This window comes from Pteropus alecto, unplaced genomic scaffold (genome assembly GCF_000325575.1).
Source record: "Pteropus alecto unplaced genomic scaffold, ASM32557v1 scaffold38, whole genome shotgun sequence".
Classification (NCBI taxonomy): Eukaryota; Metazoa; Chordata; class Mammalia; order Chiroptera; family Pteropodidae; genus Pteropus; species Pteropus alecto.
This window is the reverse complement of record NW_006442512.1, coordinates 3,918,229-3,931,870: the sequence shown is the minus strand read 5'-3', so window position 1 is coordinate 3,931,870 and position 13,642 is coordinate 3,918,229. Positions and strand designations below refer to the sequence as shown.

The following is a 13,642-nucleotide window of genomic DNA, read 5'->3' as shown; positions in this document are numbered from 1 at the left end:
AACAGGGAGGCAGCTAAAATGGGAAGACAAAGAAACATGTCCCAAATGAAAGAACAGAACAAAGCTCCACAAAAAGAACTAAACAAAATAAAGACAAGCAACCTACCAGATGCAGAGCTCAAAACATGCTTATAAGGATGCTCGATGATCTCAGTAAGAACTTCAGCAGAGAAAGGAAACATAAAAATGAAGATAAAAAACATAAAAAAGAACCAGTTGGAAATGAAAAATACAATAACTGAAATAAAGAATACATTATAAGGAATCGACAGTAGATTAGATAAAGCAGAGGACTTAACAATTTAAAAGATAAGGTAGCAGAAATCACATTATCAGAACAATAAAAAGAAGCACTATTTTACAATAACCAAGATATGGAAGTAATCTAAGTGCCCATCAATAGACGACTGGATAAAGAAAATGTGATCCACACACACACACACACACAAATATTACACAGCCATAAAAATAATAAAATCTTACCATTTGCAATAATATGTATGGACCAGGAGAGTATTATGCTAAGGGAAATAAGTCAGACAGAGAAAGACAAATACCATATGACTTCACTTATATGCGGAATCTAAAGAACAGAATAAATGAACAAACAAAACAAAATCAGATGCATAGATACAAAGAACAAACTAATGATTGTCAGATGGGGGTTGGAGAGCTGGGTGAAAAAGGTAAAAGGATTAAGAAGTACAAATTAGTAGTTACAAAATAGTCAAGGGATATGAAGTACAGCATAGGGAATAAATATTGTAATAACTATGCATAGTGCCAGGTGGGTACTAGACTAATCGGGGTGATCACTCTGTAAATTATATGTGTCTAACCACTATGCTATACACCTGAAACTAATATAAAATAATATTGAATGTCAACACTAATTGAAAAATTAAAATTAAAAAAATTATCCTTTTCCTAAAGATATGATATGAATAAACTTTTCCATTTAATTAATCGGGGGGGGGGGGAAGGGGGGAAGAACAGAAAAAAAAGCAAAAAAAAAAAAAATCCAAAAAAATTAGGATAGTTTAAGGGGCCTCTAAGACAATATCAAGTGTACCAACATTTGCATCATAGGGGTACCAGAAGGAAAAGGACTGCAAAAAACTGAAAACTTATTTAAAGAAAGAATGATGGAAAATTTCCCTCTAACCTGGCAGAGGAAGTAGACATGAGTCTAAGAAGTGCAGAGTCCCAAAAAAAGATGAAACCAAAGAGGCCCACACGGAGACACATCATAATTAAAATGCGAAAGGTTAAAGACAAAGAGAGACTCTTAAAAGCAAGAAGAGAAAGGCAGCTTGTTTCTTACAATGGTACTCCCTTAAGAATGTCAGCTGATTTTTCAACAGAAACTTTGCAGGCCAGAAGGGACTGGCATGAAATATTCAAAGTGATGTAAAGCAAGGGCCTACAACCAAGATTATTCTATCCAACAAAGTTATCATTTAGAACCAAAAGACGAATAAGGAGCTTCTCAGACAAGAAAAAGCTAAAGGAGTTCATCATCACCAAACCAGTATTACAAGAAATGTTAATGGGACTCCTTTAAAAAGAAGGGGAAAAAAGATCAAAAATATGAATAATAAAATGGCAATAACAACATACCTAGCAATAATTACTTTAAATGTAAACTAATTAAATGCTCCAAGCAAAAGACAGGGTGGCTAACTGGATAAAAAAACAAAACTCCTACATATGCTACCTACAGACACTTCACATTGAAAGACACAGACTGAAAGTAAAAGGATAGAAAAGATAATGTATAAAAATGGAAACAAAAAAAAAGTTAGGAAGCAATACTATACCAGACAAAATAAACTTTTAAAACAAAGGCCATAGCAAGAAATAAAGAAGGACTCTATAATTCCACTTCTGGGTATTTATCCGAAGGAACCCAAAACACTACTTCGAAGGGGCATGTGAATCCATATGTTCATTGCACCATTATTTACAATAATCAAGATATGGAGGCAACTTGGCTCCACATCAATGGCTAAATGGATAAAGAAACAGTACATACGTGTGTGTGTGTATCTATATATGTATGTATATATGTATATGTATACATATAATGGAATATTAGTCATACAAAAGAATAAAATCTTGCCATCTACAATAACATGGATGGACCTAGAAGGTATTGTGCTGAGTGGAGTAACTCGGAGAAATGTAATGTCCTAACAAAATAAATGAACAAACAAAGGAGAAACAAACTCATAGATACGGATAACATTTTGATGGCTGCCAGATGGGAGGGGTGTTGAAGGGAATGGGTGAAAACAGTAAAAGGGATTAAGAAGTACAAATTGGTAGTTACAAAACAGTCATGGAGATGTAAAATACAGCATAAGGCATACGGTCAATAATATTATAATAACTATATATGGTGTCAGATGGCTAGATCACTTCGTAAGTTGTATAAATATCTAATCGCTATGTTTTATACCTGAAACTAATGTAATACTGTATGTTAACTCTAATTTAAAAAATTATTTTAAAAAAATTATTTAAAAAAAATTATTTAGAAAAAAATCAGTTGATGCAATCTATCCCAATTGGAAACTTCAATATCCAAAAAAGAAAAGAAGATATATGTACACAAAATGACTCAAACAATAATGTTTACAGCAGGGTCCCTCACAATAGCTCGAAACAGTATACAATCCTTATATCCACCAAGAAACAAATGAGAAACACAAAGCTGTGTGTGTGTGTGTGTGTGTGTGTGTGTGTGTATAAAATTGTATATGTGTCTGTTTGTATACACAATGGAATAAAAGCCAGTAACAAATTACTAATACATGGAACGACACAGATAAATATGTATATCATGTTGCATAACAATCAGAACACAAAAGAATATATAGTGTATGGTTCCATTTCTGTAAAATTTTTAGAAAAAGCAAAACTCATTTACAGTAATGGAAATCTTAATAAGAGTCGCCTAAAGGACATGGGAAAATGTACAAGAGAGCAAGAATAAATTTTCTGATACAGCTTTACTCCGATACTTTATTTTTAATCTTGTTGGGTTCACATGTTTTAGGCTTGTCTCTTATAAACATCGTAGAGCTTAATTTTATTTTTCATAATTGCATAATTTCTTAACTGTTTACTTTGGATCATTTTAATTTATTACTATCATGATATATCTGGAATTTTTTTCTGCCTTTTTATTTTATGCCTTTTATTTACCCTAATTATTGTATAATTTTATCCACACTTCTACCGAAGTATTTTCTTTATATAGGTTCTTTTGTTTCCTAAGTTAGATATAGTCTCTTCTTTGATAATCCTTGAATTTTGAACATATTCATGAATTCTAAACTAAATTCTGTATTTTCTTTTCCTGAAGAGTATAAAAACCTTCTAATGCTTTGATTCTCATCATTCTGTTCCTATAACAGCTGTTGTTACCCAATACTTACTTTCCCCTTGTTTTCTTCCCATTAATCAAGTGAATTAGACATTATTACTGTTTTACAAATCGTTTAGATTTACACACATATACCAATTTCTTTATCAGATCTCAAAACTTTCCAGTGAGTTCAGCTTCTGTCTTTCTCCACTAAATCTTTTCATTAAGTTCTACTGGTAAAGATCTGTTCAGATTACTATCTTTATTTACTGTCATTGCTCATCTTTGCCTGGTATATCTTGGTCCATCCTTTTACGGTCATCATTTTAAAAATCTTATATTTAAACTTTCTGAAAAATTCATTTTGAGATTTTAATTGGTAAGGTTAATCTATTTTTATTAATTTTAAATAGTACTTGTTTCTTGTATTTTACTTCATATTTTCCATTTATTTTTCTTTAAACTCATTTTCCCCTTCTTAGTTTGGATTTGATAAAGGTTTCTTATGTTTCATTAAAAGATAAGATTCCACTTTTGTTATTATTGTAGTTGTCTATCATGTACATATTCATGTTTATTTACCCATATTGATATCTTAAATTTGATAAATATCCATATTTTACTAATTCAAGAGAAATATAGCTCCCTGCCTTCCCTGTTGGCTTCACTGAAATACATACTAGCATTTGTTTCTACCTACCATTCTCAAACAGAAATTCTGGTCATGTATCATTAAAAAAAATTTGACATTCTTCATTCCATGAAAAATATTCTCTTCAAGGTATATATGTCTGTGACTTATGTTAGGCTTCATGAAATGTAATTAAATGTTATTGGGGTAAAACTTATTTATAGTAGAATATATACCTTTTAAGAATACAGTTGAATAAGTTTAGACAAAAACCACCATAAAAAGAAGATACAGAACATTTACATCATCCTCAAAAGATCCCTTATGTCATTTTTCAGACAATCCCCCATATACCCTCCTGGGTCAAGGTAACCACTAATTGTCCATATGGACTGGTTTGCATTTTTTAGAATTTGGCTTAAATGGAATAAAACAGTACGCCCTCTTTTGTGTAGGGTTTGTCAGCATAATACATTGGAGATTAATAAAAGTCTTTGTGTAAATATGTTTCTCTCAGGTAAATATCTCAATGAAATTAATGGAACATATGGAAAATATATGCTTCACATTTATAAAAAATTGACAAATTGTTTTCCAAAATAATTGTACTATTTTACATTGCCAATAGAGTATATAAGCATTTTAGTTGCTCCACATCCTTGTCATTAGTTTTATCAACTTAAAATTTAGCCATGATTCAAGGTGTTAATGTGACCTCATTGTGATTATAATTTGCATTTCCCCAATGACTAATAAAGCCTGATAATCTTTCATGAGTCTATGGATCATTCACGTATCTTCTTTTTGGAAGTATATACTCGAATCTTTGGCCATTTGTCTTATTATTGCAGGAGTATTTTTATATTTTGTTTTCATGCCCATTATCAGTTATCAGTATTATAAATTATTACAAATACTGTTTCCCAGCTGTGGTATACTTTTTGTTTTCTTAACAATATCTTTTTAAAAGCAGAAGTTTTCAATTTTAGTGAACCTCTGATTTTGTCATGTTTTTTCCTTTTATAGTTCATGCTCTTATGCCCCATCTAAGAAATCTTTGTCCCAAGATTGCAAAAATTTTTCTCTCAGGTTTTTTTCCACAAATTTAAGTTTTACTCTTTACATTTTGACTTAATTTTTATGTATAATATAAAGGGTCAAACTTCTCTTATAATGCATGGCTACAGAGTTGTTCCAGTGCCATTTGTTTAAAAGACTACATACTTTACCCCACTGAATTATCTTAGCACCTTTGCAGAAAATCAATTGACCATGAGTGTGTTGATCCATTCCTGGGCTCTTTCTTTGGTTCTATTGATCTTCTGATCCTTACACTAAGAGAACAACGTCGTGATTTTAGTCTTGAAATCATACAGTGTAAGTTCTCCAGCTTTGTTCTTTCAAAATTATTTTGGTCATTCTAGGTATCCACATTTCTATATAAATAAGTAATCAGTTTGTGAATTTCTACCAAAAAATCTGCTGTGATATTCACTGGGATTACATCCAATCTATAGATCCATTTATAGGAGAACAGATATCTCAAAACTACAAAAACATGTATTTATGTTCATCTATTGAGGTATTTTTAATTTTCTCTCAGTTGTACAGTGGTCTAACACATATTTTGTTAAATTTATCCCTAAGTATTTCATGTTTGGGTATGTTATATTATTGTCCATTGCATATTAAGTTGCTCCAAAACCTAGTACTTAAGAAAAACAAATAGTTATCATATCACAGAGTTTCTAAAGTAACAGGTTTCAAGAGCTGCTTAGCCAGTTAGTTCTGACGAAGTCTCTCATGAGGTTGTATTCAAGCTGCCGACCAAGGCTGCAGTAATCTCAAGACTGGAATGGAACTGAAGGATCTGCTTCTAAGGTCACTCATGTCATTGGTGACAAGCCTTACTGCCTGTTGACTAGAGGCTTCAGTGGGATTTTTAATAGAGCTACTAACAAATGGCAGTTTGCTACTCTCAGAAACAATGATCAGAGAGAGGGCTAACAAGCAAGAAAGTGCCTAACATGGAAACTGCAATCTTTCATAACTTAATATCAGAAATGTCATGCTATTGCTTCTGCCATGTCTTATAGGTCACATAGACCAACACTGGTAAAATGTGGGAGGAAACTAAACAAGGTTGTGAATACCAGGAGATCGGACTAACTGGGGAATATCTAGGAGGCTGGCTGTCATAGCTGTAGAAACAGAATTTATAAATTTCACTTTCTGAGTATTCATGGCTAGAATATTTCGGTTTGATTTCATATATATACCTGGTATCTTGTGAGATTGTTAAATTCATTTTAGATTGAAGAGCATTTTTTAAACTCCTAGCACTTTCTATGTAGATGATCATGCTGCCTACATTTTCCTTTTCAATCTTATGTACATTTTATTTCTTTTTGTTACCTTATTGTACTACGACCTCTAGTACGATGTTGAACTGAGTGGAAAAAGCAGCCATCTTTGCCTTGTTCTCAAGGTCAGGAAAGAAGTATTCAATCTTTCACCACTAAGTGTGAAATGTGCTGTAGGATTTTCATGTGTATTCTCTACAAAGTTGAAAAAGCTGCCTTCTAGTCCTAGGCTGCTAAGTTTTTATATAGAAATGGGTATAGAATTGTGACAAACTCTTTTTATCCATCTACTGAACTAATTGTGTTTTTTTTTTCTTTTTTAGATGGTTAATATGGTAAGGTATATTGATTGAGTTTCTATTATCAACCAATCTTACATTCCTACAATAAATTCTACTTAATTATCATATATTATCCTTTAATATATTCCTGAATTCTATGTGCTCTTATTCAGGATTTTTACAACAATCATAGTGAAGAATATTGGTCTGAGTTTTCCTATAACATTTTTGTCTTGTTTTGGTATTTGAGTAATAATACTGACCTCATGATATGATTTATATAGTACTCCTCACTTCTATATTTTCTGAAGGAGATGAGAACTGGTATTACTCCTTTCTTAATTAAATATTCCTTAAATAAAATTCACTACTGAAGCTACCTGGGTCTGAACTTTTTTGTGCTTGTATGTGGGGAGAGTTTAGTTATAAATCCGACATCATTAATAGATATAAGACTAATCGGATTTTCTATTTTTCCTTGGTCCAGTTAGATGACTTGTTGACATTCAATGACCTTGTCCATTTCATCTGTTGAATTTATTGGCATAATGTTCATAATTTTTCCTCGATCTTTGATGTCTGTACCATATACAACTGTGTCTACTCTTTCATTCCAGATAATAGCTTTGTTCTTCACTCATGTTCCTTGATCAGAATGGCTGGAACTGCACTTTCCAATTCAGCAGTCACTAGCCATATGTGGCCATTCAAATTTAAGGTGATTTAATTAGAGCTTCGGGGGGTTTGTTTTTTTTGTTTTTTTTTAATTTCAGGGACTTAAAGGCCACATGTGGCTAATATCCACAGTTTTGGACAGCATAGTTGGAAAACATTTCCATCTTCACAGAAAGTGCTATTGGACAGTGCTAGGCTCAAATTTTATCAACTTTATTATTCTTTTAGAAAAACCAGCTTTTGGTTTCCACTGATCTTCTCTACTTTTGGTCTGTTTCCTATTCACTGAATTTAGCTCTTATTTTTATCGTTTACTTCTAGTTGTTTTGGGTCTAATAAGTTTTTCCTGTTGTTGCTTCATAAGGTGAAAGCTTAGACCATTAATTTTTGACTTTATTTTTTCTAATATAAATATTTAAAGCTATCAATTTTCTTCTAAGCACTTCTTTAGCTGCATAACTCATGAGTTATTTATACGTGTTGTTTATTTTCCAAATATATAAGGGTTTCTCAGATAAATAAATTATTAATTTATATTTTAATTCCATTTTGGTCAGACAACATACTTTAAATTTCAACCATTTGTGTGACCATACTAATGCCTGAGGTCAGAGACATTAAGGCACTCAAACATCATAATCTCCACTGTCCCAAAACTAGATTGAAGTTCAAAAGTATAAGTTCAAATTGAAATGAGATTCTTCTATTCTACCCTCTTTCTAGTCCTCCTACCAATTTATTCCTTCTCCTTTCCAGGGCTCCTGACCTTTGCAGAAGTGGGGCTGCAGTTTAAACTCCCACAAACCCCAATATACCCCTACCCCTCTAATTTCCTCCTGACCAAATCTCCGAGGATAGTCATGGCAGAAAGGTAGGAGCACCAGAAATGAAAAAAGGAAAAAGAGCTACAATACTTTATATGTCTAATCTCAAAGGTCACACACACTGTCACTTCAACCACGTTCCATTTGTTAGAAGCAAGTCATAAAGGATAGCACATGCCTTCTGAAGGGAGGAGTACCAAAGAATCTGTAGACACATTTTAATCCACCAGAAAAATGTAATAATTTTCCCCCTCTTTAATTCCCCCACCCCCACTTCCACTCCTGACCTATGGATGTTGCCATTTCCCCTTAAGAACTGGAGGTGGGGCATCTCCTCACACATGTTCACGGCGTGCGCCTGGGACCTGGCCACCCAGGGCCTAGTGCATCCAGGGTATGGTCCGTGGCTCCACCTGGGGTGCAAACCCAGGACCTTCTGCGTGTAAAGCAGATGTGCTAACTACTACACTATGGAGTCTCCCATATGTAATAATATTCATATCCAAATATAATTATTTTTACCTTAGTCATATATCTTTTTTAAAGAAATTAAGATAAGGAAGTAAAAAGTATGTATATTCATTTGTTTTTAGACATATTTATTATTTCTGGTTTCTTTATTCCTTCCAACAATTCACATTATCAGTAAACTGGAGCCCACGGGCCAAATCAAACCCACTATGTTTTCACATGGATGCAAACTAAGAATGGTTTTTACATTTTTAAACGCTTGAGGAAAAAAATCAATGGAAGAATATTTTTGTGACGTGTGTAAATTACATGACATTTAAATTTCAGTGTATATAATAAAGTTTTATTGGAACATAGCCATGCCCATTTGTTTATGTATTGTCTATGGCTCCTTTCACAGCAGAACTGAGTTGTTTCAACACAGACCACCTAAAATGTTTACTGTATAGCCCTTTGCAGAAAAACTTTACAGACTCTACTATGTATCCCAGTTACCACCTGGAGGTGTCATTTCCCTATAGCCTGTATAATTTCCATGACCATTTCACATAGAATACGTATCATGGTGACAAATTCTCTCAAATTCTGTTTATCTGAAAACATCTCTATTTTGGCTTTATTTTCGAAGGATACTTTTGCTAACTGATAATTGGACATTGTGGATAATAACACTGGATTTTGAAAACTGTTGATTTTTCTTCTAACAGATCGTTAACCTGTCTGGTCTCCAACTACAAATATAGAAATTTTTCCTGAAAGTTTTTTTTTAGTTTTGGGGCTTAGTTTTGTTTTGCTTTTATTTTAGTTATAATTTTTGGATATCTTTCAGCCTGTATTGCTTTTAATGAGAAGTCAGATGTTAATCATACCATTATTCCCCAGTATTTAGTATGCCATACTTTCCCTTAGCTTCTTTCAAGATTTTCTCTTTATCTTTGGTATTCTGCATATTGCCTATAGTATGCCTAGTTGTGGTTTTCTTTTGTATTTACTCTACTTGGAGGTCACTGTTCTTGGATCTCTAAGCTAGTGTTTTTTTCAGCCAGTATATTTTCAAATATTTTTCTGCTTTTCTCTACTAAATGGAATTCCAACTAAAGAAGTAAATATTCAGCTCTGCCCACACAAGAGCTACACACAGATACAAAAAGCAACGAACTTGCAAATCTCAACCTGCAGTTGCCTCTTTCAAAGGTTATCTCCCAATTGGTTTGCAGTGCTCTTTTGACAGGGCTCCTATAGTCTTTCCTGCATGCTCAAAGCAGTCAGCCAGGTATGGTTGACAGAATTCATACTCTAACTTTGGGTTTCAGCCCTTTGGTAGCTCTCTCATATGATTTTCCTCCTAATTCCAAGCTGCTTGCCAGTTCTCAGCTTTGTCCTCTGACATCTCAAGCTAGTATGGTTATGGTTTTCTGTCTCTGGAGTTACAGGAGTTGGAAAGTACTTTGTGCAAAAAGCTATACATTCACAATTCTTACCCACTACTTTAATGAATGACTCTCCTCTGATTTCTGCTTCTTTTTGGCCTTTTTTGGTCTTTTAGTCCTTTGAGTCTTTTTCCAATGCTTTCAAATTGTTTGTTTTTAAACTTTTCCAGGTTTTAGCATTGTAACCTCATCAATTTTTCCAGGTTTTAGCATTGTAACCTCACTAATTTACCATTACCTAAAACTGGCAGTCCCCTCATTTAAAAAAAAAAAAAAATCTCCTGAACTTGAATTTATAATTTTATATATTATAAAATTTTAATTATTAGTAGTACTACAATGGAAAATGGAATAACCTACCTAAAATAATGGAAAAGCTCCAACTTTCACAAATGTAGAAATAAACTTGCATGTGAACACAGACAAATGTACAATTTCCTCATGCAGCCTGTGCTAAAATTGGTGCCTTCCTATTCTGGACCCACATATACCAAGCTGAAATACATTCAAGCCCAGGGTTGTCAGGATGAGAGTCACAAAAATCAACAAAACAAATAAACCACTTCCAACTTTTAAAAGTTAAAAAGAATTTAATCTCTCATAAAAGATTTGTAGACTATCTTAAACAATATCCCATGGATTAAAAGATTTAGAAAAGTAAGATGGATAACTGGAATAAAGACTTGTATACCTTTTAGAAATAATAGCAATAATTAAGAGTAACAATTAAAGATGTCTTTTTTAAATGGAATACTTACCTTTGTTCTGAGAAAATATTTTAAATATTTTTCAATATACATCACACATTTTCTTATTTATATCAAGACAGCAAAAGTAAGAATGGAAAAAAAAAAACCCACAACATTTGCTTTTAGGAATTCTACTTATATTCACTGATAACTGGATACTAAAATTTCATGGAATTTCAATCAAAGAACTGTGAAATTAGCAAAGTATATCTGTGGTGATTTGTAAAACGCTGAGAACAGAATATGTAAGTAATTTAGGTCCATTATATGCAAATTTCTGAGTTAGGCTTCAAGTATTCTGAGTATTCCTTTATTCTCCCTATAGCATAGCCAAATAACTGTAAACCCACAACAACCAAAAGAACTCATTTTCATGCAGAATAATTATAACCAATAGATAAGGAGGAAATGGAGACCTAGGGCATTTTTTCACACCTATTTTATTTTAAAAAGAACACCCACTATGATTCTGTAATTCTTCCTTAAGCCAAAACATTAAGGTAGTATCTTTGCTCTAAACCAGACATAGGAAAGTCTGCTAGAAGGACTGCAATCAAACTAAATGGATTTACCAATGATACATAAAAGCTCCACTGCTGATTTTGAAATTCAAGCATAAGCAAGCATAAAAATTAGCCGTAATTAGAAAAGAGCAGGGGAAACTTCTGGCAGTGTGGGATATATTAATCATCTTGATTATGGTAATGATTTCACAGGTCCATATATGTGAAAACTTACCAAACTCAATGCTTTTGCATGCAGTTTACTTTATCTCAATTAGATTTCAAGAAAGCTTTAAAAAAAAAGTCGGCGAGAAAAAAATTGTTATTCATTTATGCCCATTCTCGGCTACTTTAAAGCCAAAAATGAAAACCAAGTCAGAGTCCATAACCAAGTACAATTAACTCAAGGATCACAGGCAAATAGTCATGTGGCTTAAAAGAAGAAGAATATCAACTTTTTCGAGAGAAAAAAACTAAAGTTTCAATGAAAATATCCTGAGACCAACTGGTCAAAGGCTTATGGAGGTCACATTGCCTATACAATTTATGTCCCACCCTGGTGTAATGCTCCTGGTGTCCATTTCCAAATGGATATGTGATGACAGAGAATTTATCAGGATTTGCAGCCTTACTGTACTTCTCTTCCTTGCACCTCTGCAGAATCTCTAAGCTCCTCTGGTGGACTGGGTGTTGGAGAAAGCTAAAACTATCCAGACTTTTCAAAATTGCACATGGCGCTGTATCATCATGTCCTTAAGAAGCAAAAGAAAAACAAAAAAAAATGGAGAAAAGAAAAAGACATTATATAAGCCCAAACCAATAGAGAATCAAGGACAATGCTGCCAACTATCTTAAGAGTATATAAAAATATACCAAGCAACAGAAGTTAAATGTGAATGATTTTTCCAATTAATTTGAGGAAATTACACAACAGAAAAAAAATAAAGGTCCTTTTTACGTATTCAAAATGTCGTCTTTAGTACTCAAGGTGTTGTATGTTAACACCATACTAAAATATCTAATTTGTGAACTACAACAAAAAGTCTAATTTAAAATACTAAGCACATTTCAAAAACTATTTATATGGTTTAGTTTTTTTGGTTTTTCTTTTAGTGGACTCATTTTTATCAAGTATGAAATATAATTAGCATATAGTTGGCAACAATGCAAGGAACGTTGATGAATCCCAAAGAGAAGTTTACTCAAAACAATTTACCAAAAGTTAAACAATTCTTTCACAAATTTTGCAATTAACAACACTTGTAGGAATTCCAGCAAGTGTGTGTCAATGTTGGAAGAGTAGGAAGAAAGCACCAAAGAGCAGGAAAACCCAGCAGCACTTCTATATTTGTAAATCTAAAAACAAAGCTGTAAAATGTGCACCTCACCACCACTGCTTAGTAAAGTGAAACAGAATCAACTACTGGTGGAAAAAGGAAAAGAGCACTTTTGGGTAAGGACCAAAGCCCCAGATTAGGACTACCGAAACAGTGAATCACTCGAGCAATAAAGGGAAGGAGAGGAAGTTTCAGTACCATAAATATTAGCAATAAATTGATTTAAAAGAGAAATACAGATTTTCTAAGTTTAGGAGGACTTAAGTACCTTTTACTCATAGAACTATCTCTAGAGTTAGTTAGAACATTAAGTTCAAACTTATGCACATTTCCTTTAAAAAACAAAAGTGAATAGTCAACAACAGAGGCAAATTAAGCAACACATAAACAATGAACTAAAGTTCCATTGGTGCAAATTTACTGTATAATTAGGAATGAGGTACTATCTATGAATAGTTCTCAAGGCAGAATCTTTTAAAAAGTTAAACAGAGGCAGAGCAATTCAAAGAGGATTACAAAGCATGGTTTTGTCTATCTATAACTCCTTAACCTGGATTTCTACATCCAGAGAAAAAGCATCTACACTTTAGCTAAGGAGATGAAATCTTATGATACCATAAAATTAGATAATAATATAAACATAAATACCATCCTTTTTTAAAGAAAATGAATTTGAAATTATTTTCATTATCCAATAATAAAAATGTAAGCTAATAAAATTATCTCATTTATCCAATATGGAGAGCCCATAATTGCAAATGTTAAATGTTCCAAAAAGAAACAACTATTTACAAGTTACTTGTCATTTCTTAGTCAAAAGATACCTCAGTAAAAAATATGCTATTCTCATTATTACCAATAATTCCCCACCTTGATAGGCTGCTTAGAGAATGAATACTTAGACTCAAACTAGCCTATACTTACTTAGCTGGGGGAAGGAGGAGAGAGATCAGTTGAAGAGAACTATTTGAGGGAAAAAAATACCTGGTGAGTTCTACTCATACT

At 32.8% G+C, this 13,642-nt stretch overlaps 1 protein-coding gene across 10 annotated transcripts in view; it reads right to left on the bottom strand.

Moving 5' to 3' along the window:
- Positions 1 to 13,642, bottom strand: part of MYO9A (myosin IXA) — a 239,386-nt gene that overhangs the window by 119,487 nt on the left and 106,257 nt on the right. For 9 of the 10 annotated variants that reach the window (XM_025040332.1, XM_025040333.1, XM_025040331.1 and 6 more), the window contains one exon: positions 11,933 to 12,052. The exons of the other annotated variant lie outside the window; for it this stretch is intronic. In XM_025040332.1, coding sequence (XP_024896100.1) covers positions 11,933 to 12,052 — 120 coding nt within the window. The remainder of the gene's footprint in view (positions 1 to 11,932; positions 12,053 to 13,642) is intronic. 10 annotated transcript variants of the gene reach the window in all.